This window comes from Spea bombifrons, chromosome 4 (assembly GCF_027358695.1).
Source record: "Spea bombifrons isolate aSpeBom1 chromosome 4, aSpeBom1.2.pri, whole genome shotgun sequence".
NCBI lineage: Eukaryota > Metazoa > Chordata > Amphibia > Anura > Pelobatidae > Spea > Spea bombifrons.
In genome coordinates, this window is record NC_071090.1 from 71795423 (window position 1) to 71822761 (window position 27339).

Here is a 27339-nt window from a genome sequence, read left to right on the forward strand (position 1 = left end):
GTTAATTGGTGTCAAAAATGCTAATTTAGTCTCCAACTAACAAAACAAATACAGGCATAAGGCTATAGCCATCTTGTGGAATCGCCAGAATAGAATATATATAAAATAGAAGATGTTAATAAGGCAAAGGAGCCATTTGTGTGACCATATTGGATCTAGTCTATTTTAGACAAACTAATTGTATTTGGTCTTTTACACCATTAGTTATCTTAAATTAGTGACTTTTAAACCCATGTGGATTTATGCATACCTAGACTGTACTATTATCAGAATGAAATACAAAGTGTGTTAATAAGGCAAGGGAGCCACTTTGGTTACTATATGGGTTCTATTTAATCTAAATAATTTAGAGTACTCGCATCTTGTAAGTACCGGGTACAATCCATACCTGCTGGACATTGAACATAAAGACATGTGCACCAGAGATCCTGTTGGGCGCAGCTGTGCTGTAAAAGGAAGTACTACTATACTCAAAATGATCTCCAGTGTTTGTTGTTATTTTTCTTTATCGAATATGGTTGAAGTTAGAGGGATTGAACGGGGTTGCAGGGGGCATTGGACAGTAGACATGGGGGGGGAAGCAGGACACTTGGCTTTATGGGAAATGCATGTGCAGTGAACCTAACTTTAAGTGCTGCCCAATCTGACCACAAATTCCTACAATGGCAAGGCTATTATATACATTATATGACCAAAAGTATGTGAACACCCTTGTAATTATAGAATTTAGGTGGTGTTTCGGCCACACTCATTACAATCTCATAGACAAACATTGGGAATGGAATGGGTCATACTGAAGAGCTCAGGGACTTTAAATGTGTCATAGGATGCCACCTTTGCAGTCAGTTTGTGAAACTTCTGTCTCCCCCTGTCTACTCTAAGTGCTATTATTGTGAAGTGAGAGTGTGGTGTAAGCACAGCTCAGACACAAAGTAGTAGACCATGTACACCCACAGAGTGAGGTCACAGGGTGAAAACATGTTCTTTGGAGTCATAATTCACTCTTTACTATCCAGCAATCTGATGGATGAATGGCCAATGTCAGGCAAACACTACCTACCGGAATGCATAGTGTCTACTATAACATTTGGTGGAGCAGGGATAATGCTGTGGGACTGTGTTTCAGGGTTTGTGCCAGGGCCCTTAGATTACAGTGAAGATAGAGTATGATAGAGCACACAAATTATGTCCCACCTAATCTCTGGCCACTGTACAAACCATGTTACACTGTAAAATAAGCACTGCACTGACAGTCTGTTTTGGCAATGACCAGGACTATTGGCAAGAGGCACACAACTACTGGTAAAGCATGTCCCATTTATAACAGTCCAATGGGCAAAATAAAATGTGGCGCAAAACATTAGATATGCCAGGGGTTGAAAAACACTATTTTACATCTTAATGTCTATTATGCTGGGCATTAAGCCGCAGGACCCCTTCAAATGTACTTTAACGACATTTGTCTGTGGTAAATGGAGCCCCTGAATAAATTGAAGTATACTCTTTGTCCATAATAAGGTAGAGGGTCCAGGAGCTCCAGACCTCTTTATCACAGGCTGCATCAGTTAAAAGGGTGAGAATGAGGGAATTTATGGTGTCTCCCTATCAATTGAATGCAATTCTAGTCAGAATCCTATACCAGAGATGTGAGATCAGTCTATCTTAGCCATCTTCATTACGTCCAAGAATCTTTATAGAATCATAGATGTTACTGAAAAGAAGGATCTCATCATTCCCAATAAGTTGAGGGACTTAACAGGAGATCAAATTGTATTTAGCTATAAACACTTCCCACAGTGACCTCCCTACAAGGTGGAGGAACTGGGCTCTGAGGCCAGGCAGCGACAGTTTCCCAGTCAAATTATCTACAATGTGGTGGGACCTCATTGGCCTGAATCTGCTCAACCTGTACAAGGCGACTGTAGTCGAGGGACGGATGCCTGAGAGAGGGAATGATCACGATCCTGTGGTACTCATAACCAGGCTAAGGAAAGTCATCAGACAGATTGTGCACCGCAACCAGACATACAGCACGCCGAGTCACTGAATCGCAGATGACACAATCCACTACATCAAGGACCACCTGTCTCAGCTGCCCTGTCAGGCTGGATCAGGAGAAAGCATTTCCTTAACTGTCTCTTGTGTTTATGGGTCAGACATCGCTGAGGCATTGGCTGGGGGAGCTGAATGCACCAGACACAACCTAGAGATCAGAGGTATCACTGTATCGGACAGAGACAAGAGAGAAGGAAATTGCTTCAATTATTTCCTCTAGGAAACGTAAAAAGACAAAATGTCATAGTGTGACTCAATGTTTAAACAGTCTAATATGTGATCCCCCACATCCCTGAAGAGGAACTCAAGTTGTAGGCGAGAAGTTCATCTGTTCACTGTTAAATGGTCTGAGGGGCAGTGTTTTTTTTTTTTTGTAGGTGGGTGTAGGTTGGTATGGATGGTTATTTTAGTGTTTTTATTTTGTTTACACTTTTTTTTTTTTTTACAAACTTGTAAAACATTGTTTTTCTTTTTTTTACCATAACTAGTGACCCAACATAGGTGATCTCCAAACTCTATAGAGCACTCAGCACTTTTCTTTGTTTTGTTTTTCTCTCTCTTCCCATACTCCTGCAGGTTGCCGTGGCAGCCTGTCGCTGAGCTGGCAGTGATCTCCCAGTCTATGATTACACTGTACATCCTCTGGCTCAACTACTGGACATTTTGGGACACATTAGTACGTTCTTCATCATGAAGGGGTTAACATATTAAATTAAGACAATTTTGTTTTTTAACATATAGAAATGCATGTTGAAATATGTTCATGCAATATTTATTTTGTCCATCAGGCAAAGCAAAGCCTTTCAGCTTTGGGTGAGACATTGTTCTGATATACTCTCAGAACCAATATGAAAGCCCATATAAAAAAAAAATTATTTCCATGATTTCATTTATCACTTCATTGTGTTTATTAATAGTTTTTGGTTCAGCAATACGTATAAATTCAAGAATATTCTTGTAGAAAAAAAAATAAGTGTTCAATTATTCAGTTAATTTGTTAATCGGTTTTTGCTACTTAAAGGGATAGCAATGGGAACTTCTTGCATGGAGTGATAGGTCATTAGGAGGTGTTGGCTGTTACATAGCATGTTTCCCACTGCTGAAAATCATGTTGAGACACTAAACCTCAGATGTTGGGAAAAGCAGAAGTGTGTTGTTGGTTATCTTTGTACTACTTCTGAGATCTCCCCTCCTGACATCGGCAGCAGTTCGGTTTGGGAGTACACTCTGGATTACAACAAGGTCTCAGAGAAGGGTCTTTTCCCAAGTTAGTCTGACTCTCTCCATACTCCATGCTATTCTGGAATCGATCACGCTCCTGTAGAATCATGTTGAGCACAGGCTCTAGATCCTTGGGGACTCTTCCCCCCTTTAGTAAATTGTAATTCTCAGCAGGATCTGTATCCAGGTCAAACAGCAATGGTGGGTCATGAGCAGTTAGGCCTGCTGTGATGTGACAGTCTGCATCTGGAGTTGTCTCACTGTGGAATGCACCTTTGAGAGTGTTACAGAGAATGGTAAAATTAATGATCATTCATAAGAGATCTGAGAATTCTCACAAGTTAGCGACTATCCTAAATACCACATGCCAAAAGTTAAACACGCAAAATACCATAAAGGAGCAATAACTTCCACACAAAACAATCTACAGCTAAACATACTCACCTTGTGTATAAAAGTGTGCTTTATATTTCCCAAACCTTAAAGCAAAAATGCCTTTTGCGGGGTCAATGGAAGGGGGATAGTAATGAAATGTATTCCGTGGACTCTGTTGGCAACAAAAACAAGACTATATTATTGCTTGAAAACCATTGCAAACATGCCTTTAATCACAACATGTTGTAGTTCTACTAAGTTTGCCTTCTTCTTGAATGTACTTTAGGAAATTAAGTTTCTTAATGTTGTAATGTTCTTATATTTGGATTTTAATGCCAACATTTCCTAAGATTCTGTGTAATGTCTAGAATTTGAACGGCCAATTGTAGACGCAAAAAGCCTGACACAGGTATATGACTGTGAAAGGGGAGGCAAGAGATGGATAAGAGATGTTGGCATGGTAAAGGATACTGAAAACCCTGTGTAGAGAGTTCAGGTTACAGTCTTCTGTTGACTAGAACATGTATTATGATAAAAAGGTGGAAGTCAACAGCAGAGGGCAGCAGTGTCACAGGTAGTAAAGAGGTACAATCAAGGAGAATTTCACTTTTTCCCCCCAGAGAATAAAATAATTATTATTAATTATTTTTTATTTATATAGCGCCAACAATTTACGCAGTGCTTAATACAATACATATGTTCAAGGGGTATGACAAGACGAGAATTGGCAGACTATGACAAACCGATACATTAGGTGGAGAGAGCCCTGCTCGCAAGCTTACGATCTTTTACATCATATAAAGTAATGGTAAAGAGTACCATTTTATGAAATTAAAAAGAGTTCATACTCTAATACAAAAAGACACACTGAACATTCTTCAGGCAAAGAAAAGAAAAATCTGAACTCTTCTGTCGTTTTAAGCCAAACACAACAAAGATAATTCACAGGTGACATAAACTGACAGGGCCTTGCTTTTATATACCCACTTATGTTTAAGCTTCACTGCACATTTAATAGATATTGTTCTCCCCATATTCAACTGATGAATGCATACATAAAACAGTACAAAACAAACAGGTAATCAATGTCCATTTATCAATGGTAAAACAGACTGGCTACTGCTTATATTTCAGAGGAGGTGGAATAGTAAGACAAGAGGTCATGGTCTGGTGGTCAGTCTTAGATGACACCAGTAGTTGTTTTAAAGGGGGAAGGTAGATAAGTGGAATATCCTTCCACCAGAAGTGGTTGACAATACAGCGAAAGAATTTGAACATGCATAGCATACGCAAAATGACATGAACAATAGAAAATAATCAAGGAAGGAATACAACATTTTAGAGGAAAATTAGTAGATGGGCCAAATGGATGCATTAACATTTTGTTTTACATAACACCGACAGCTTAGAATTAGTGCCTTTTTATTCACGTGTAACATAAATCTTACAAAATGCAACAAAGGAACTCATAAACTATAACTGCCCTTGTCCACAGATGTCAAGACTTGCCAAAATAATATATTTTCATTAAACATGCGCATAATTGTGTTTCATGTTAAAGTTGCATTCTAAATAATTATATAAATTATTGAAACACTTCATTAAGATGTTACGCACAGCAGTTCTATTTAACCAACAAATGAAAACCAGCCACTCATTAAAATAGCAAAATAAACCTATACCATTTGAAAACGTAAAAAATAAACTGAGTATACTTATATAGTTGAAAACAATAAGTAAGCAATATAAATGATGGTGATAACGCGAATAGGACTAAAGACAACTGGTATGTACAATAATACTGAAATAAAATGTAATGTAAATAGTATATATAAAACATATTCCAATGACATAAAATGACCAGCAAAGCATAAAGCAAAATACAATGCTTGCTTATTAATAAGACAATGCGAGGAAGACCTGATGCATATCACCGTAAGGCTTCTTTAGAGGTAATGGTCAACAAGTACAAACATAAGTCCTACTTAAGAAAGAAAGTGGGAATAAGAAAAAAAAAGAGAGCGGGGAATCAGAATATTGAGACCTTTACACCTGCTTTTGTGTTATTTGGCAATTACATGTTCCTAACAAAAAGACTATCTATAAAGGTAAGCATCGTAACAAACATGCAATCAGTAAAGGATTCAACAGTCAAGAACAGTTTTAGTCAGAGCCATTTTCTTCTCAATGTGGCAAATAGATTTTCTCTTTATATAAAGAGCATGGCTCCAGTTGAACACCGGTTCCTTATAACAAGTAATGCTGCTATTAAATACTTTGGTGTCTATGGTGCAGATGTGTAACCGCAATCATATAATCTGTTAACAGGCGTGTAGAAAAAAAGAACATAATACAAGCAAAGGAAACAAAAATGACTACTACACACATTAAAACACAGAACTTAAGGGACACTAGCACTTAAAGAATGCCCTTGTATGAGAGAACAGAGCCACAGAAAGACAAGCGGTGAGTAATGCTGCCTGTGGGAACCGGTTATTTGGATAAAGGAGATGTTGTACAGACCCATATAACACATCATAAGGGACTTGAAAGCATTAAGGTAACTCGTCCATGAAAACACTGACAAATGTTTTCATTTTACAGCGGTCAGTGTTATGGGAGATATGGAGTATTGGGTCATTAAATAATTGTTCATCCTCTGGGTTATTCTTCTGTACAATGTGTTGTTCTCAAAGCACGACATAACCTCACAACCTGCAGTAAACAAGTTAACTTGTTCCTCAAAACACTATGTGATAAATGCAGTAGTGTTCAAAATAAGAGGACATTTGTACTTTGACAGTAAACTGGATACATTCAAGCAGTTGATAAAAACTTTCAGCAGGCTCAGTCACACAGGTACCAGGTTAATTCCAACTCTTACATACATTTTATTTCATGTGATGGCTGTGTCTTGTCTAATTAATGGTTGTTTTTAAATTCCAAATGCATAGATGGATTCATTAGAACATTCTCTATGCATATGGGATGTTTCCCGGGCCCTTCGTTTCTTTGATATGTGGGAAATGCATTTTGCCACACACAAACACACCTCTTGATAAGCAGTGCACAAACACGTGAATCCAGCTTCACAGCTCACTTCTGCAATATTTCCATTGGGTCTAATAAGACTCCTTGTGCTTTGTTTGCTACAGATTTGGACCCAAAACAGATGGCATTACAGAGTGCGCGTTCCTGTGCAAAGTCAAAATGCACATTAAAAGTACTTTGATTTAATGTATTCAAGGCGAGGCTGTTTGGAGCAGCAGACTGTCCAAATGAGGACCCACAGACAGTAAGAATAGGAGTTTTTGTCAACTGACCTCAAGCTAAAGTAGGACTGGTTAAAGAAACAGGCTCTATATAATTTATAAGAAAAGGTGCTTATTTTTAGTTTGGCAACAGTTGGACAGCTATCACTGGGCTACTCATAGCACTAATTTATTATAATCTAATTTAAACGTAGTGTAACAATCTTGACAAATGCATATAGACAATTCTGTAATGTATTTTTGGCCAAGCACTACCTTTGGCCTGACCCAGAACAGTGTATCACCAGACTTACCTCAGCACCAACCACCCTTAAAAAGCAGAGAACCAGGAAATGTTGTCATATCCTGGTGATCTGTCCGCCATTTTGTGAACAGGAAGCTGCAGCTCTCTAGAATTGCAATCCAATGCTTATTCAACCTAGGCTACAGCACACTGCTGTTTTGTTTTATGTGATATTTTCTCTTTGAATATGCTTAAACATGAACTAGAACATGTATAGAATGCCACAGTTGTGTAATAATCTTTTACTGATAGACAAAGTATCATTTCAAATAGTTGCTTTGATGCAAACGCATGCAAATGTAATGTTCATGAGGAAAGGAGCATGCAAGGTAGAGCGTTTAAGACAGAAGGGATAGAGTGGAAAACATAACAGCAAGAAAAGCTAAAGGGCAATCCGATTAGCAAACATGGAATCAGAAAATGATTACAGATGAAGATTAATTTATCTGTCCTTGTACAGAAGTACGTCATTCCACAGTCCATAAAAAGAGGGCTGAAACAAGGTGACAAAATGTAGGGGCTTAGGAACGTCTCAGTTAATTCACCATATAAACTTTGCTTTCTGTGCTTTACAAAAATTCATAAAAACACCTAATTTTATGTACGCAAACATCTTATACGTATGCCGGAAACAGAGAATGTAAGCTCATTGCAAAAAAATCTAAACTTGGTTGGTGGATATTTTTGAACGTTAGCGGTAAAGCCTTTTACAAACGGTGGCAGAATTACTAAACCAATAGACAGTCTCTTGAAAAACATAAAAGGATCTGGAGTCTGGATGTTTTGATTTCTTTTCTCCATTCATTGTAACAGTTGGCAGGGAATATATCTAGGTCACCAACTACAACCTTGTAAACCTGTATATGACAGGATAACCAGACAACGCACAGGGATTTATTGGCTTCTGTCCTTAAAGCATTATTACTTAGTATGCCTACAGGTTTACTCTACAATTCTGAGCACTGCAACAACAATCATTAAAAAACCCTCTACAGATGCTAAAAGAAATGTGGATGTTGACACATGGCTGGGTATGGTGCTGGCCTAATACCTATTGGAAGGAGTTGATTCTGCCTGAGGGAAGAATTCAGTGAAATATAAGCTACTTATCTATATGAGCTAAAATTGTAAAGTTAGGATAGAGAAAGAGAGAGAACGAAAAAAGATCGATGCATGTCACTTTAACAACAAGCACATAGACTTTTAATATTGTTTTTATAACAGACCAATTTTGTTGTCCAGTAGGACATTACTTTGTCACCATCCATGTATCAACATATACAAATGCAAGGTACATACATCATGGTCTATTTGTTGGTCTCTCGAATAAGCATAAGCTTAAAGTCATATGTCAACGTGATAACTTTTATTGGGCCAACATAAAAAAATGTGGACTTAAATAAGCTTTTGTAAGCTCAGAAGTCTACTTTTGGAAGTAGACTACTGATCGCCTAAAAGCCTATGTGATGCAGCATCTTTTACTGTATTGGAACAATAAAATTTATTACTTTTTTGGTACAATACAATTACTTTCATTTTCCTCATGCTGAGTGCAGTCTAACCACAGCTAAACAGGAGGCAATATAGTTGTCAATATAAACATCAGCTTACCTATTATTTGCGTGTATAATATCTTTCTCCAGCTCATTCAAATAAAAACAACATCTATATTCTTTTAGGGCGTAGATAGCCTGGGTAGCTATTAGATACATATCATGTGATAAAATTTTTCGCTGCTGTGCTTATTTACAAGGGCCTCATCCCGTTCTGAGACCCCAGTCTTATTAAAACGCAAGTTCCGCAAGTTAGCAGATATTGAGCTTCAGGAACTCAAATAGGTACAACTCGCAGAGGCTCAGTCAATACAGAATGTACTTAACCTTCCAGCTTGCATCTTCTGTGGGCAGCACCCTCTACTATTCTTTCACATCAGAGAGATCCCTAACATTTCATATGTTTTCATTTCAGTTGGATAGAGGTTAATCTGTAAATCTATGATGTTTTTTTTAAACTAGACATACCTTTAGTCTAGGCCCCTGCATGGACATCTACAACAGGATGAGAAACAGCTACGTACCACTGATTTCCAATAAAACGTCCCAAAAGTAACACTGCTTGACCAAATGTGCTCCATATTTTTATAAAGATATGTTTTAAATTAATTTCCCAGTACATCAGTGGCTACTGGAGAGACCGTTTATCAAGATATAAAATAAATAAAAAAAAAGATAAAATAACCAGATATAACAAAAACACAGCAACTGCTATGATCCTGCATTGTGTAATGTAACTTACCTCCCCACCATTCAAGAGGAGTTTGCTCAAATCATACCCATCTAAAGTTTTATTAGGAAGAGGAGCCCCTGCCAAAGATGCAAACGTTGGGAGAATGTCCAGAACACTTGCCAGCTTTGAAGTCACTCCTAGAAAAATACAGTCAGCAGTGTTGGTGACAAACAGTAAAAATATTGGATCTTTGTTTCAGGCTTCTCTTGTGATTGCCAGCATATTTTATTTAGACGTGCATCTTAATATTTGTGATACCTGGTTTTATTTTGCTGTGCCAGTAAGCAATTGCTGGTTCTCTCATGCCTCCCTCGTATGTTGTGCTTTTTCCACATTTCAGCAGCCCCGAGCTACCACCTCTCTCCATGCGCATGGTCTCAGGGCTGGAAATAAAAACACAACCATTAGACAGAGCCAACTTTGCAGCATTATGACAGACCCATTTTTCTAACAGGTATCATTCCCTTGAATATAAGTAATACTCTTCCAAGTTGAGAAGGTTCTACACAGAAAAACAGCAAATTGTATTTCAACAATTCCATCAACGAAAAAATAATACCTAAAGTAATCAAAATCTGTTCAATTGTGAGCCTGAAAAAAAGGCTTCTTTGCCAGGCACTCATTTACATTCAAGCTGGATTGATTTTGTTTGAAATTGACCCGCTCTTCTCAGGGAAGGTATATTAAATGTTCTCAGAGCATTTTTCAGGTGACAGCAGAGACAGCTAAAAAACTTTAACGCGGCTCATTTATGTATATGTTTGTTTATATGTACTCAATGAAAAATTATATTCATGCAATAATGGCTATGGTTTCTGTACCAGCTATTATTACCAGAGTTATTTTTAAATGAATGCCTCATTACACACACCAACAATAATAATTGTTATTAAAACAGTCCCCCCCTTACAGGCATTCACAACTAACCCATTGTCAGATGTGAAGAAGAAGAGTGTGTTATTCTGAATCCCATTCTCCCACACAGCTTGCAACAGCTCTCCCACTGATCCATCAAATTCTAGCAGAGCATCTCCATAGCGTCCTCTCGGGGAGTGTCCTGTGTATTTGGCACTTGCAAACTGTGGGTAATGTGTGTGCTGTAAATAGAGAAAAGAAGGAAATAAGAAATATAAAGCATTATTAAGGAACATACTTAGAATACAGTCATATAGTAAACAGTAGGGTGTTCAAAAGCAAATATTCAAGATCATGCTGTGTGTCATTTTGTAAGAATGCCAGCCACCAAGGACCATTTGTCGTCGGAAGACTTATTTTTACAAAAAAATAACTTTACCAAATAAGATAAATATGTCATTTCCTCCAGCTAACTCCTGCACATATACACTTTAACACATGGTCATCCTGTTCAAATTACACAATGAAAGACCACAATTTGAATGCCACTGACAAATCACATAAACAGCACAGACCCAGCTTTGGAGCAATAATGTCTTGCTACAGAGGGACTATGCTTAAATTCAGAGGCTGGTGCTAACTGGACTGCTAAATTGGTAACAACATGTAGTAACACAGGTACTATAGTGTGCAGCAAGCAGCAGTAGGGTGATATTATATTGAACAAAAGGTAAATATTGGGTAATAAAATGAGCTATAAGAAGATTAATTTTATTGACCACTGTAGAAAAGATAAAACCCTGGACATTGATCCTCGTATCAGATGTGAGTCATATAAGGGACAGTATGAACAGCCATTACAAAAGACAGGGATATAATAATATAAATAATAATATAAATAAAAAGTAATTGTGATGCAAGCTCCAAAAAGTGGTCCAGTGACATTTATTTAAATGGCTCTGGCATCACATTTTACATTAACCACATAGTATGCACATGTTTGTAGCTGCTATTCCTATGAAAGGATAAATATTGTATAGTTATTCACATGTAGACAGTGTGTATACACATTTGGTGTTCTATTAAGTAAAATTAACATGGATAAGTCACTTACATGGGATGCAAAGTATAAGAAGAAAGGCTTCTGGTTCTGAGCAGCTTCACGGATGAAGGACTTGCTGAATTCCTGGTACAGCGGGACAAGGTCGATGAAATTTACCGGCTGTTGGATAATCTTTTCATTCATAAATACAGGCAGCAGTGCCTCTCCCAAGTCACATGTACCATAGCAGCGCGTATTTGGGGGGAAACAAGTGAGGCTTTGACATGGACCCTGTAGAAAGCATCAGAGACACAGAAAACTTTACAATCATGAATATCGACTTAAAATGTGACACTAGATGCACACATGGACATTTCTGAATACAACCATCTCTTATATTTGACAATGGGTCTGCTGGCACGATATTATCTTTATTGCTTGCCTTTTTGCAAAATAAAAGTTTCCTGTAATTTCCCCAAGGTATACAACCACCAGATCATCTTATATAGGCATTGATTTTTCTTGAAACATGCTATACTTCATAAATGTGCAATTCTCCAGTTCATTTCGTAGTCTGTAAATACAACATAGAAGGGCTTTCTGTGAAATATTTTATCAAGTATTTCCTTACTTCCATGATTAATAAATGTATAACTGGGCTGAACAGTGTTCTCTGATGTTGTTAAAATTCAATTCCCAGCAGGAGCAGCTCTTGGTTTTTGAGGGCCTTGCTGAAGAGATTTATCAAGCCACACTCTTTAATAAGAGTATTAAAAGAATGATCTTTGTGTGCGTTACTTAAAATTCTATCTTGTTAGAGCATGCAATCTAACAAAACCCAATACATCAAATACTGTGTTTGTAAACAATACAAGGCCAAAGCCTTTTGCCAAACTTAGTGCCATGGCAACTGCAATTATTGGTTTGAAATTCTGTGTCCCTCCTGAAAAGAAAAGATTGCAGAAAGCAAACACATATCCAGACTGTCACTCTGTAATTACCTGGTCATGTGAGAAAGGGACTCCAAGGAAGTGCTGAAATCCCTGCCGGGTGGGGAGAAAGGTCCCATTTATACCATATCCAAGGTGCCACTTCCCCACCATAGCGGTTTCATATCCTTGTGATTTCAGGACCTCAGCCACTGTCACCTCACTCAGTGGGAGACCTCCCCGTGAACTAGGGTAGAACACTCCTGGGTACACTCCAGAACGGGTCTGATATCGTCCAGTAAGGATACTGGCTCTATGAGGACATTTGAAACCACAAGTAAAAACATGGGTTTAAATAATTCAGGCAATCATTTGCATCAACCAAAGTGGTGGCCACGTCATAGTTTGCGTTTAAATATAATTTAACAAAAAGAGAGAGTTTCAGAACGTATGACACTTTATTTTATAGAACAAGAAAAACAATGGTTATGGGGAAGTAAAGAATCCTAAGATTAAATTGTGAATCCAAACGTACATGTCGGTGGGAGCAGTGTGTTTGTTGAACAAAAACCCCAAAGCAGAGCTCACCTATCAGCCCCCGAATCGCTTGGAGTTTGCAGCATGCTAACAGAAGTACTATTCTACATATGTGAATGGGCTGTTTACCAAGACCTGCTCAGTATGTTCTTCATTAACTAAAATCATGGTCAAATCATATTTAATATATTCTTAAACTGCAGATCAACATGCAGATTCATTGCCAATAAAGTAGGCCTTTGTAACTGCAGATAATAAAAACTAATTTCGATATGCCAAACTCAGTAGCCAGACATCGTTACAGTCATTGCTGTCTGTGTTTACTAACAGCAGAATAACGTACGAATAACCTAAGAGGCTAAATGTCAGGCTATTGGCTACTGTGTATATATACCGGTATATATATATATATATATATATATGGTGTGGTGTAGCGTATGCAGTGTTCTGTAACAGAGCATATCATCTTTTCTAGATACCAGACTGCAGCACCCAGCTATCAACATCATTACCTGGAGGGGGAACACACAGCTCCAGTGGTATAGAAATCAGTAAATCTCAATCCTTTAGCTGCCATCATGTCAAGATTCGGAGTGTGAGAGGTAGGGTGTCCATAGCACCCCAGGTCACCATAGCCCAAGTCGTCAGCAAAGATCAGGATGATATTGGGGGGACTCCCAGACACAGAGTGAATGAAGAGTCCAGCAAGGATGAGGATCCATTTTGCCATTTCAAGGAAAGGCTCACCCCCAACGCCGGTATTCAATATGTGCCGGAGTATTTCTGTAATGTTCTTCCAGTCCTTAGCAAAAAGTAAATTTGCATGATTTCTTCACTTTATCTCGAACTCCACCCTCCATACCTAAGAGCGAACAGAGGGCAGAGATCAAACACAGAGCTTAAACAGACAGAACACTTATGGACAGAAATACTGGAACATAAAAAAATGATAGATGTGCTATCCTTCAGCTGTATATAGCAGCAAAATGGAAAAAAACCTAATAACACTTAATAATTAAATCACTAAAGTGTGATGAAACAAAGGCAAGAGCTGTAAATGCCTGAAGCTGTGTGACATAACAGGAATGTACATTTAATACAGATAATTTATTACCGGCAAAACACAAGTGCATTCTTGTAATCAGAAAGCTGAAAGGGAGGATATGTAAATAAATAAAGCAAATTACCCAGGCCCAGCGGAGCAGCGTGACTGGTTATTGATAACTTCCGCGCTATCATGTGTTTAAGCTCTTTGACAGCTCACGTTGATGCTTCACATTGACAACGAATGTTTTCGCTTGCTCTTGCCCCGTCGTGTCAGCTGATCGCAGGTCACGTGAAGGAAATGTAGTTCTACACAGCATCACGGGACATGTAGTCTTGGTTCGACGTTTTTCGCGCTTAATTTTGCAGTCGTTCTTTCTGGAGATTTCGAGTGGCTAGCTACATGTATTTAGTCCCCGCCTCTATTATTTTCTGTAGCAAGGATTCATTATTTGGCGAGGGGAATGAGAAGCTGCTGTGAATTTAGGTCTCGCCCTCCGGGAGTAGTTAGTTTGCAGTCCGAAGGATGGGAGGCGGTGTACTGTACATAAGAGCTCGTATGCCGGAGGACAGGCATGATCAATATGTGCAATTAAACCGCCGCTGCGCTAGGCTGGGAAACGCATAGACATTGACCCTGGGTGGGGGAAGGGTGTTCAGATTTTCATTTAAACTGCAGTAAGTATATGTGTAGAGATTACAGGGCGATGTCTCATGAATTATATTTCCTTGGAGATGCACTAAATCTTACCTCCCTGGCCGTTTTTTTTTTAGCCCGATATATGAAAGGTTCATGAACAGGATGAAAATGAAAAATGAGACACTAACCAGGTGGCTTAGACCCAAATATTCCTGCCACGCGTACTAGACCCATTGCATCACATAAAGTCACAGAGCAGGTCAGCAAGTACTGAGGAACATGTAGAGTGACCACATTAGTCATGGTTTCCAGGACATACAATTATACATATTGCTGACCAGCCCAGATAAAAAGCTGCATTTTACCATGGAGGATGTACTGACTAATTAGTTCCCTTTGTGGAGTCTATACATCCGCTACACTGCAGGGCAGCATAAAAGATGCCAACGCTCTGCTGATTCCCCCGCTGAACCTTTCCAAACTTTTACCGGCATTCAATTCAGAAGAAAAAATAATAAGGTTGAGCAGTTGCAGTACGATGGACATGTACAGGTTTGGCAAATGCCAAGAGAACATTACCTGACTGCGTTGTGCCAACTGTAACGTTCGAAGGAGGAGAGATAATCGTAGCTGTTTTCCATTGGTTGGGCCCATTTCAGTGAAGGGAAATCTTAATGCTTCCGCGTACAAAGGCATTTTTGACAATGCTGTGCTTCCAACTTTGTGGGAACAGTTTGGGGAAGGACCTTTTCTATTCCAGCATGGCTATGCCTGAGTGCACAAAGCAAGGTCCGTAAAGACGTGGTTGGATGAGTTTGGTGTGAAAGAACTTCCACGCAGAGCCCTGACCTCAATCACATCGAACACCTTTGGGATGAACTGGAATGGAAATTGTGAGCCAGGCCTTCTTGTCCAACATCAGTGCCTCACCTCTCCTGGATGAATGGGCAAAAATTCCCACAGAAACACTTCAAAATCTTGTGGAAAGCCTTCCCAGCAGAGTGGAAGCTGTTATAGCTACAAATGGGAGGAACAGCTACATATTAATGGATATGAATGCAATGTCATAAAAGTCCCTGTTGGTGTAATGATCTGGTGCCCAAGTACTTTTCTTCATATAGTGTATATTAGTGGTGTGTCTGGTAGGAATTATTAAACTTGTGCATGGCAAGTAAAAAAATGTGTTTTGATTTTGGGCAATAAACTTATGGGCTGTTCGGGTTGGATGAAATTTGAAGGACATTTTTTGATTGGGGAACAACATTTCACCAGCAGCAGCCCCATCTCAAGGTTAAAGAAGAGACCCATACTTGGCTTTGCACTGCCTCAATGTTACGCAAACCCAGCAACATGCTATGGGCACATGCAGCTCATTGGTGCAGGACTGGATTGGCCCAATATTATAGCAACAGCACTAGAACTTTACTCACTTTGAATATTGAGTGCTTGGTAACCTTACTCGGGAAAACTGACTTTCAAGTCAGGATCAAGTCCTGTTACATGCATATTTTAGTGTTGTAGATAAATATGTCTTTCTGTTTTCAAGTCTGCAACACTGATGACATTCGGCAATATGTGCAGTTATCTAACCGCACAGAGTGAAGAAAACCAAGGAATGGCTCTGCTAGCTCCATGTTATTCAGTACTATGAATACTGTGTGACAAACTGACATTTAGTTGCTCAACTTTTTTAACAATATTTTTGTAAACAAACTATGTAGTACATTGTTTGCACACTCTGCAATGAATAATCAATCATTAGGTGTCTTTTATATCATTCATGATTTATTTGGGTTTTTGTGTTGTGTATGAAATATATTGTATCCATATAATTATTTTAATGTAAGCAATAACATCTACATGTGATTCGATTATTCATTACTAAAGCTCTGACAGATTTTGTATTTACTTATTTTTAGATTCATTTTTAGAAATCCTCTGGAGATTACCATTTACCCATAAACCAATTCCCCAGATATTGGGTTATAGCATTGTTATTCCTATTAAATGCAAATTGATTGATGTTAAAAGTTGCCATGGAAACATATCTATTAGCAATTTGTACAATATATACCATAATTTAAGTGCCACTTCAGTTTATAAATGTGTTCATATGCACATATCTCTTATAATTTCCAACAAAGCAGCAGTTATTGTGAAACATACAGTTCGATAACTGTTTAGTGCCATTTGGTCCATTTAGTATGCCCATTTTGTTTCTGCTTAAATTAATGTAACACTTCAAACTTCACTTGATCCTTGACCTTTTGTTGAGTTCAGGATGGCTTTATGCCTATCCCAGGTATGGTTATTTTATTCCTTATCTACTGCAATCTAAATGAAGAAATACTTTCTAGTATTATGCTATGGCCATTGTCTTAGAATCACTATTTGTTGAAAATATACTTTATTCTGTGTCTGTGCACTCATACACCATAACATAAAGTAAGTGTTGCAAATCTACTGTGTGATGTTTTATCAAGCTGTGGTGAGGAAAAGAGAAATCCTGTCTTACCCGTGATTTCTGTTTCCTTGTAGATGGCACATTTCAAAACCCACCTATCCAGTTCTTGTATTCCTGTAAACACCATGTAAAAGTATTTTTCTAATTATGAGACTCACAATTGATTTCATGTCCCAAAAACTAAGACTTTACCACTGTAATGTTTTAAAATATAACAAAGACATGGAAACTTGCATACGGTTAATGACAATAAGCCCAGTATTAACACAGCTTCTTGAGGAACTGGAACTAAGCAGCAATCTGATGAAAAATGAAATAATTTGTCGCTTGGCAGAAAAGATCTTTCCATAACTAAGCTTGTTGTTAATGTTTAGTATCCTAGAGATAGAAAATCAAGTTACTATTCTGAGGTATTGGTTTATGTTGTTCTGAGCCGGACTGTCACTTCATTTCAACAGTTCAACAGTTCATTGATCGGTACACTAAATAAACCTATGTAATGGTTTATACTGATGAAACAAAATATATATTAAAAATATATATTAAAAATATATATATTAAAAAAACACTTTGTGTTTATTTACCATGGACAAATGTTTATTTCACTTCCTGTTTTGGGGGATCTGCATGATTATTCCTCCTCATTACATTATCTTTCTTCGTTGTTAAGTTACTGATTGCTTTTGATTCATTCTGACGGTCTTTGTTAGCGAGACAAGGAGACACAGATCTCAGTTAAAACAAGGTTAACTTTTAATGATTATACTGACAAATAAAAATTACAAGATATAGATAGTTTCTGCTGATGCTTTATGTTATGGCAAAAACGGTGACAGCATCAGTTCCTGCTGTTTCACCTACTATGGTGAATTCAACATGTAACATAATCCACAATTCCATTGGATACACAAATATGTGCCTAATTCATATGTTTTCACAGACACACTTAATTGTCACATCACATGTTTTCATTGATTACAAAGGTGTATTTGCTTTATACTCTAGAGGTTGGAACAGCACATTTAGGCACTATATTCACATACATTCTGATGATCTGACAATTTTAGGGGTGACTTGTGAAAGGTAACATTTTACCTACAACAATGTTTTTCTCTACAATTCAGGTAGAGTTACTATTCAGCATCCAAAAGACAAAAATGTATATAGACCTTCAGTGAGATAGTTAGCCATAAATTGGGTAACCTGGTACCTTTTTGTTTTAGAAATTTGGTCCTAAAATTACCTGCCATTTGTATCCTGTTACACTTGAATGTGGAAGCAAGCAATAATATAGGGAAGAAGTTTATCTTGAAATAAACCAGATTGGGAGTTAATAATAACAGAAGCCAGTCCTGGGCGCAGTGAGAGCTTTGTTCAAAGAGATGAATACTAAGAACGTGGCCAAGAGAATGGACAGATTTACCAGCAAATGTACAATGACTAGATACAGTAATTACAGCCTTAATACTTACGCAAAAGTGAAAATATGTGAAGAACTGAGTTGCAGCAAAAATTAAAATGAAACAAGAAGTTCATAAATCTCAGAATTTTCTATACAAATACAAATACATATGTTTAATGTCAAAAATATTTAATGTCAGACTATATTATCTTAGGAACTTTTGACAGGTGGGGTAGCACTATGGTTTATAATTAACAGTAATTAAAAACAATTGGCCAAAATTCACTCTGTACTGCCCACATATATATATTTTTCTGCTCCACTCCCAGCCACCACTAATCCTAGACTCACCCATGAAACTCCCAACACCATATGCTCACACACAAACTCACAATAACATCATATACTGACATCCACCCACACACATGCTAACACCAAATACTAACATACACTTATACACTCTAACACCATACAGTAACAGACACATACATGCTGTAATCATATACTCAATAATACTAATAGTCGCACACACACAATAACACCATACACCCATGCACAGGCATGCTTACCCTCAAAATCAGTTACGCGCTATGTCTGGGCCCTAGGAAATATGCAGTATGCCCGGGGATGGCCTTCTTTAGACCAGTGTCATGTTACATGACCCCGCTGGGCTCTTCAGTTATACAGCATTTCAAGGGTTTATGTAAAAACTATGTTGTTGAAGTACCAGCACCAACACGTTTTTCTACTGTGATAAAACAATATTATATATATATATATATATATATATATATATATCCTGATGAAAGTCAGCAATGACTGAAACGTCGACTTGACTTTGATTGAATAAAGAGGAGTTGTTAACTTAAAGACCTGGAGTGCTGACCATCCTTTGAGAGTGCTTTCTATGGAAACTGCTGATTACTAGCACCAGGCTTGGAATATTTGGAATGGTGAGCAATGGACTTTGTGCGTGTGTCGTGTGTTTCCTTTACCTTTAAACAGTCCTTCAATGAGTTTAGACCAGTTTACAAATTTCTAGACCTACTTTTTCTGTCTAGACCTGACTAAAAAGTACCAATTTAAGATTTTGCACACCCCATTGAATTGCTTAGGAGAGGTTGTTTCAATTGATCTTTATTCAGCCTGTTTTAGCTCTCTCTGTCTTAATTTAGTGCTAACCAAAGTTTAGACAGGTTATTGAATATTTAGTCATGCATTCTTCACCTGCATTAATTACCTTTACGTTTCAATGGTTCATTGAATCAAACCCCATGTTTCTTACTCCAGTCATACAAATGTTACATTACATGGAGTAGGTGGTAAGATACCTTTAATTAGAATGTTCTAAGTGGGCCTACTGAGACAGAGAATAGGTTTTCGTTTTGCATAACTTATTAAGGACCAAAAGTTTTTTTTCCTAAAGTCCTGCCATTTTTACTATACGTGATTCCACTTTTCCATAATGTCAATAACCAAATTTATGCTCTAAAGGGCCATGTCCATTCCTCATACAATATCCTACAGTATATACCTGTATTGTGCAGTATCCTTTTTTTTATATACCGTACTTAATGGTGTTGTGGTTAGCAAAGTTTTTAAATATAACTTTCTACTTTTAATGGTAGAAGTAAAAGTTATTTTGGCACAATTTTTCGTTTTTGTTATATTTTTCAATTTTCTTTTACAGTTTGTTTCTTTGTTTCTCACAGTGTGATGAGAAAGCAGGGATCAATCACCCGCAGTGAAGATCATGGTACCTGTGATCAGCCAGCAGGGGTAGTTATCAGGGATGCCAGCAGGGTCTGGAGAGACCCTGTGGTCATGATGCAAAATGTCAGACCACAGTGCAGGCATTCCATTGCAGTTCTGGAGCTGCTGCTTCTCCTTAATGTAAGTCCGCCCCCTGGGTTTGAGTAATACATATTAAAGTACTTACAAAATACTTTATTACGGATTCTATGTGAAGTATCTTGCCTGAGACACCAGTGATAAATATATAAGCATTAGACAAGGCCAGGGACAAAATGTGGTTTAATGAATTAACAAAGCCGGCTAGATAGACGAAACAGTTTTAGACATATTATTGAGAGCCAGTAATTAGCTCAGGGACTTAATGTAAGTACAGGTTAAGATTGTTTTATTAATCCATCTCGTGGTTGGCCCTAACATTTTTCCTCTCTAGAATAACTATAGTTCTGGTGCGTATCTCCTCCATATACTTGGATGTTAACATACACCTATGGTGGCACCCCTAACCAGCTTAGTGTGTTCTATGAAATATTAGAGAGCTGACAAGGCTCATATAAGGAGATCCTGAAAGATTGCATTGTAGCCTGAATCTAATGTATCTGAATCTGAATCTAATGTATATGGTGCAGGCCTGGACTGGCCATCTGGTACGCTGGACAAGTGCCAGCACTTGCAAGATCTGCTGCTGCTCCAGTGGCAGATTGGGTGCTGCAGAATGCAGCCAGTGGCTGGATATGCTGTTGGCTACAATGGTGTCATCTGGCCTTAGGGTGCCAGAGCTTCCCTGTCATTACCAGTGTGGCGAAACAAGGTGTAGATTCATGTGTTTCATGTGTGATAGAGATGACGATGACATGCTATATGCCATAGTATAATTTAAAAGGCCACTTTGTCTCTGTACTATAGATTATAATTTGTGACCGAAAATGCCCTATAACAAGATCTTAAGATGTTTGCTGTATATCTGCCTGCTCTAGCACACGAAATGCACTTTAACATAGGAGTCTGTATTTTGTCAGCTGTGATAGCCAGTTACTGGTATATGATAACAGTAATCCTTGAATGTTTTATGTTGTTATATATTTCTCAGCCGATATGTCATTGTTTCGGTTTGTTTACTTAATGGAAACTGGCGTCTGATATTTCAATCAGCTTGCATCTATTAATAATACTCACACTCCACCTAATCTAGAACAGCCGGTCGTTTCATTTTCCTGAAATGTTCCATGAACCTCCTTGGAGGAATGTATTTTAGGTTATTTCTAATCAAATAAACATTTACGTTAAGTATAGTTAATCAGTATTTTTTTCTAATTTCAGTAGTAAATGAACTTGCTTTCTGAGAATGTAACAAACACATGCATTAAATAAGTTCGCACAACATTCATAATCATTTTTCTTCTGCATTTAGCAAATCCTACATTTTGGATTTGGCAAGGGATATTTTCTGTAAAGTCTTCTGTACAAATGGCTTTTTGTATTTTTTTCTTCAGAGCCAAATAAACCAATCAGTAAGTGGCATAATAAAAGAGATTTTAAGTAGATAAACAGATATTAACGATCACACCCCTCTGGATTAGTTTGAAATTAACAGATGCACACATTTTGCTTATCTACTTATAATTGATATATGTGAGGTAAAGCATAGTTATGTTGATTATCCAGCCAATACCACCAATATATTCAGATGCATTCATTCACCTTCGCTCTTGAGTCTTAAAAAACATATGGAAGACCTCACAAGCTATTTGTATATATCAAAATCACAGCTAATTATTTTAATAACCAACCGTTCGCAATCTGAATTAATTGCAGACGTCTGACTATCCTAGTCAACATTTAGTATTTGAAATTGGCATCCTACCTAAAGCAGGTCTAGGCATTCATACGTTCAGTATGTAATATGATTATCTGAATGACAAAGTCACAGTAGACACTCTATGTATGTTTACAATTTACTTTAATTACATGAAAAGCATGTTATCTGAAAACTAGCTTAATGGTATTATGACAGCTTGTACATTGTTTACTTATTTTATGGCATACATGCATGGTCATCAGTTTAGTTAGTGACCTATATGGTTTAATTGTTTTCTCAACAATAGAATGTAGGAGGCCAGTTCATTCAGATCAAGTGAAGGACATTATCACTTTAGATGAGCTTTCTTTCCTCGGTTTGAAAGTGTGCTTAACCCCTTAACGACAATCCCCGTACATGTACGGGGTTGCCGTGCAACGGGTTAACGACAATGCCCGTACATGTACGGGCTGCCGTTAAATAGCTGCATCGCCGCGATCGCGGCGTTTTCGCCGCGATCGGCGGCTTTGCAGCATCCACGGAAGCCTCCCAAGTGAGGCTGACCGTGGATCCGGGGAGGGCAGCCCTTGGCAGCCCTCCCCGGAAGAAAAATGGCCGCCGCCGCAACGATCATGAAAGATCGCGGCGGCGCCCGGCTAAAACAGCTTAGGAAGCGATCTGAATCGCTTCCTAAGCATAAATGGTGTTACTGACATGCCTCAGTATCGAGGCATGTCAGTAACACTACCCCCCCTACCCCGATCACCTTGTGATTGCTCCGAGGAGCAACCACAAGTGCCATCCTGTAAATGACGTTGCCGTCATTCACAGGATGGCATTAACAATAGAAATGAGTTCATAGAGGGTCTATCCAGACCCTCTTGTGAACTCTCGAGCTCCTCCTGCAGGTTGAATGCAGGTACTGCATCCAACCATGCAAGGTCAATGGAGCCCAGCTCACTAATGAGTGATTAGTAAAAAAAAAAAAAAAAAAATTAAAAAAAATTAAAAAAAATTTTTTTAAAAAAAATGTTTAAAAAAAATAAAAATAATATGGTAACATATAAAAATCCCCACTGTCACCAAAAAAAAAAAAAAAAATTAATAAGCAAGTCCTAAAATTCTTTATCTTTATAAAAATTCCAGCATGGAAAGAGTTAAAATATTGGCATTACAAATGCCCATAGGGTGTCTCGTATTAAAAAATGCATGAGTGGATGGGATAAATTGAATTGGCCGGGTTCAAAGGTGTCCCAAATATGGGACATGGGGGCAGTAGGATCAGATGTCTAAATGGCCAAAAAATACACACCTCACAAAGGCGGCCTTTTACCTCCCAAATAACCCAACAAACCCATGCATGTGGGGTATCACTGCGCTCAGGAGATGTTACTGAACACATATTGGGGTGTTGTTTGACAGGGACATATACCAGGAGCGATAAATTTATACCTGAAGTACAACGTGTGTGAAAAAAATACAAAAAAATTTACTACCATAAAGTTTCACAAAGGCTGGTGGTAAAATTAGTGCATGGAAAGGGTTAAATTACCAGCATGTGAAATACCTTGGGGTGTCTAGTTTTTAAAAATATATGACTTGATGGGGTAAATTGCATTGGCCGGCTTCAAAGATACCCGAAATGGCACATGGGGGGAAGAATTACCAGATTTGGAAAAAAAGGTTTTGAAATAGCAAAACGCTACCTGTACTTATTGCCCCATAACATGCAGAAAAAAGCAAAAAAACATAAAAACATTGGGTATTTCTAAACTCAGGACAAATAGTAGAATCTATTTAGCAGGTTTTTTCATTCGTTTTTGCAGATGAGTAAAAGTTTTTTGTTTAAAAAGTGAGAAAAAGTAATTTTTTAACAAAAAATCCCCATATTTTATCATTTTTTTTATAGTAAATTAGATGATATGATAAAATTAATGGTATCTAAAGAAAGCCCTGTTTGTCCTGAAAAAAACAATATATAATATGTGTGGGAGCACGAAATGAGAAAGAAGAAAATCACAGCTAAACAGTAACACCGAAAAATGTTAAAATAGCCATTGTCCCACAATATACTACGAGTAATAACCCCTATTGTCCTTAAGGGGTTAAGTCAAGAGATAGTTTACTTGGCGTTTGCCTAAAAAAGTGCAGTTTGAAACGTGCACTTGAAAAATAGTTACAAGGAAAGGGATGTTTTTCATTGGAAAATCAAATACGGTATATGTTTTTTTCCAGTCAATATAAACATGCGATCATTCCTCTGTTTGTCCATGAAAGAGGAAACCTAATAAATATTTTATCTCATCAGTGCATTCCATGATTATTGAGGTCGCTTAGATTAAAATGTTTTCTAAACTCGAGCCACACTAATGACTTTGAAAAAATGCTTCTTGATCCCACGATACATCAGTGTGGTGATTTTAAACATATTTAGGCATTTTCTTTGTGTAAATCCCACTTTGTTTATTTTACTTTTTCTGGGCTGTTGTGAATGGGCTGCTGGTCCACCTCATCTCCTTTGGGCTACCGATGTACTCCTTGAGTGCGTAGCCACCTGCTGGATACACACATGCTTACGCTACAGAAGTACTCGAGGCTGATAGAAAACTAGGCTGATAGAAAGCTACAGCAGTGAATACATGCATCTAGCAGGTGGCCACAGCAGGTGCCAGGGCTAGTTTTCACTGTGTATGATCTTCAGTCTGTCTGTGTATCTATAGTGGTTGACAGGGGAGTTTGTGGGAAAGTTGTTTTTAGTATTCATTTAAAAAGTTGTGTTTAGTATTCATTTAAAAGTTTAACCCTGATAATCTTCTGCTGCACGAAGAACCTTGCTGCCCCTTTAAAGTGTTTTGTCTCCTTTAACATTGAATTATGCATTTTAGAGGGCCAGCTGGGCTTCACGCTGAAGAAACCTCATAATGAATAGTGAAATCACAGAGCTGAAGGAACAACTCTCCTTTTAGTGAATAGATAGACCCCTATGTTTATATTTTGTAAAGTAACAATTAAGCATACAGGTAGCAATAATATTTTTAAGTTTATATGTAATATCTAGGTAGAACATGGTGTGGGCCTGTATTGTGTTACATCTAGATTTTTTTGTGAATGCTCATTAAAAAGAAACATTTGCTATATACATACATTTAAATCACAGACCTGATATTTCTATTTGCTTGGGCTAGCACGATCCCCCCCCCCAAAAAAAAAACAAAAAAAACAGAGCTTCTAAGAAAATGTTTTGGCTATTAGTTGTTACTGCTGTTTATGTGTGTATATATATATATATATATATATATATATCAATATATATATATATTTTGTACAATAATAAATGTAACAGTAAAGACTGTATTATTATAGTGAAAATGTTTGTTGTTCATCTATAAGGACTAATGGAATAATTTTCCAAGGAAGTTGAATGGCTCTGGATGTGTGACTCACAACAGGAAGGATCTATAAAAAGTAAGTACAAGTTCTCGTCACATGCTTTGAGAAAGAGATTGCTGTGAACGCACAGAGTTTTGTGCTATAATACTGACAAAGAAGCACAAGGAACAGCCAAAGGTTATATTTTGTTGCTTTTAAAAGTGCTGCATTTGTCAGCTTTCCTCTTTATTTTTATCTTATTTTGCTTAATGGTTTTGAATATGATTCACAGTTGAAAGTGATCTTCCTGACCATAGATCATCTTACAAGTCCATTTTCCTCATCCGAGGAGAAAACATGTTCGTGATATGTCATTGAGAATATCAATAGAACTGCTACATCCCACTATCTCACTACATCTGTATCAGTAACGCTGCTCATGTAGCTAGCCTTGCACATAACAGAAATATTAGAAATCCTCTTGATGCAACATATAACACATTTATTCAGGGAAAACCATAATAAGCCCTAAAATCACCACATTTCACCATCACTATGATTCTAATAGTATATCTAATTTATATAGTACAACTTGATCAAAGTGTTCAATTACCATAAATCATACTCCCATTGATGGGCATGGTTCAAATTGCTCAATTAGCCCCATGAATTAAAACAAAAATTTCCTTTCACGTCCAGTCACTAATATCTCAGAAATGGTCAGTCTCAAAAGTAAAGAATTATCCTGAAAAGAAACCAAAATATCCAATGTTGGTCAAGATAATCCATTTGCTTGCATAACATGGAAATCCTGTTCGGCAACAGTCCTCACGCTCCTGGTCTCTTCCAGAGTACCACAAAATGTTTAAATATTTATCTCTTAGGGGTACATAAAAGAAATAGAATATGTGAAACAAGCAGCAGTAGTTTATACAGGTTTGACTCACTGTCAGTGTCGAAATACTCCATTTATTATAGGTTCTCTGGTGAATGTGAAAAATGCATATAATTTACAGATTTATATATATGGAAGCAGGGGCTTAGTCACTTACAATAAGTTTATCAAAAACATGAATTTAAAAACCATATCTCTGAGATTTAATCAACTGTATTTTTTCTATTATTACTCTACTACTCTCATTCCCTTTTTTCTCTTCCATTCACAACATGGACACACTTGCTGCTAAAGAAATGGCCTCCACTGTTTGATATTTCCTTTTTTTTATTACTTTTTTCTTGTGCTCTTCCATTTTTGAGCATAAAATACATACATACTTAATGTTAAGCTTCTTTATTTAAGACACACACCCATAATGTGTTTAAGTTGCTAACTGAAGACAGGCATATATTAGTCTATACAATTTAACAACATTCCAATTTATTTAAGGTAGGCTTTGATATGGTGGTACATTCTGTTTACACCATAGAACAATGATTCTAAAAATGTTGCTGTATGGTTGGGGAAGTTTCATCTTGCATACAGTACTACTAATTCATTATTGCCTGCCAAACCTCCTAAAAATTAAGAAGGTTCCTAAGACTGTCGTTATGTGGCCTTTTCTATTAGAATGGCTGTCGTTTAGCTCTTACTATGCAGACTACTGTGTGGAATACTTTTTCCTCAGAACTTATCAAACCGTTGATTTGGCCAATGTTCCTGCTCTGTCTCTGAGAATGGCACGTTTCACTTGCATTGAGAGCTTGTTTAGCCGCATGTCCACACCTCAAATCAACTTCAGACCTTTTACCTGCTTAATTGATGAAGGAAAAATGAAGGAATAGCCCACACCTGTCCATTAAACAGCTTTTAAGTCAATTGTCCAATTACTTTTGGTCCCTTGAAAAAGAGGGGGCTACATATAAAGATTTGTAATTCGTAAACCCTTCCTCCAATTTGGATGTCAATACCCTCAAATTAAAGCTCAGAGACTACACTTTAAGCTTTCTCCTTTATTTCCCTTTTAAAAGAAAAACTGATGAATCACTGGGATACACCCAACGTTATTTAAAGAGAG

General features: G+C 37.5%; 1 protein-coding gene across 1 annotated transcript; it reads right to left on the reverse strand.

Annotated features, from left to right (window-relative positions):
* Positions 1–2956: 2956 nt before the first annotated feature.
* ARSA (arylsulfatase A) lies at positions 2957–14500 on the reverse strand. Its single transcript, XM_053464905.1, has 9 exons — positions 14043–14500; positions 13368–13657; positions 12391–12631; positions 11462–11680; positions 10420–10589; positions 9751–9875; positions 9502–9629; positions 3721–3823; positions 2957–3549 (listed from the first exon to the last, which is right to left on the reverse strand). The coding sequence occupies exons 2-9, from the start codon at positions 13583–13585 to the stop codon at positions 3227–3229; spliced, it is 1527 nt and encodes a 508-aa protein (XP_053320880.1). The 5' UTR covers positions 13586–13657; positions 14043–14500; the 3' UTR covers positions 2957–3226.
* Positions 14501–27339: the final 12839 nt, after the last annotated feature.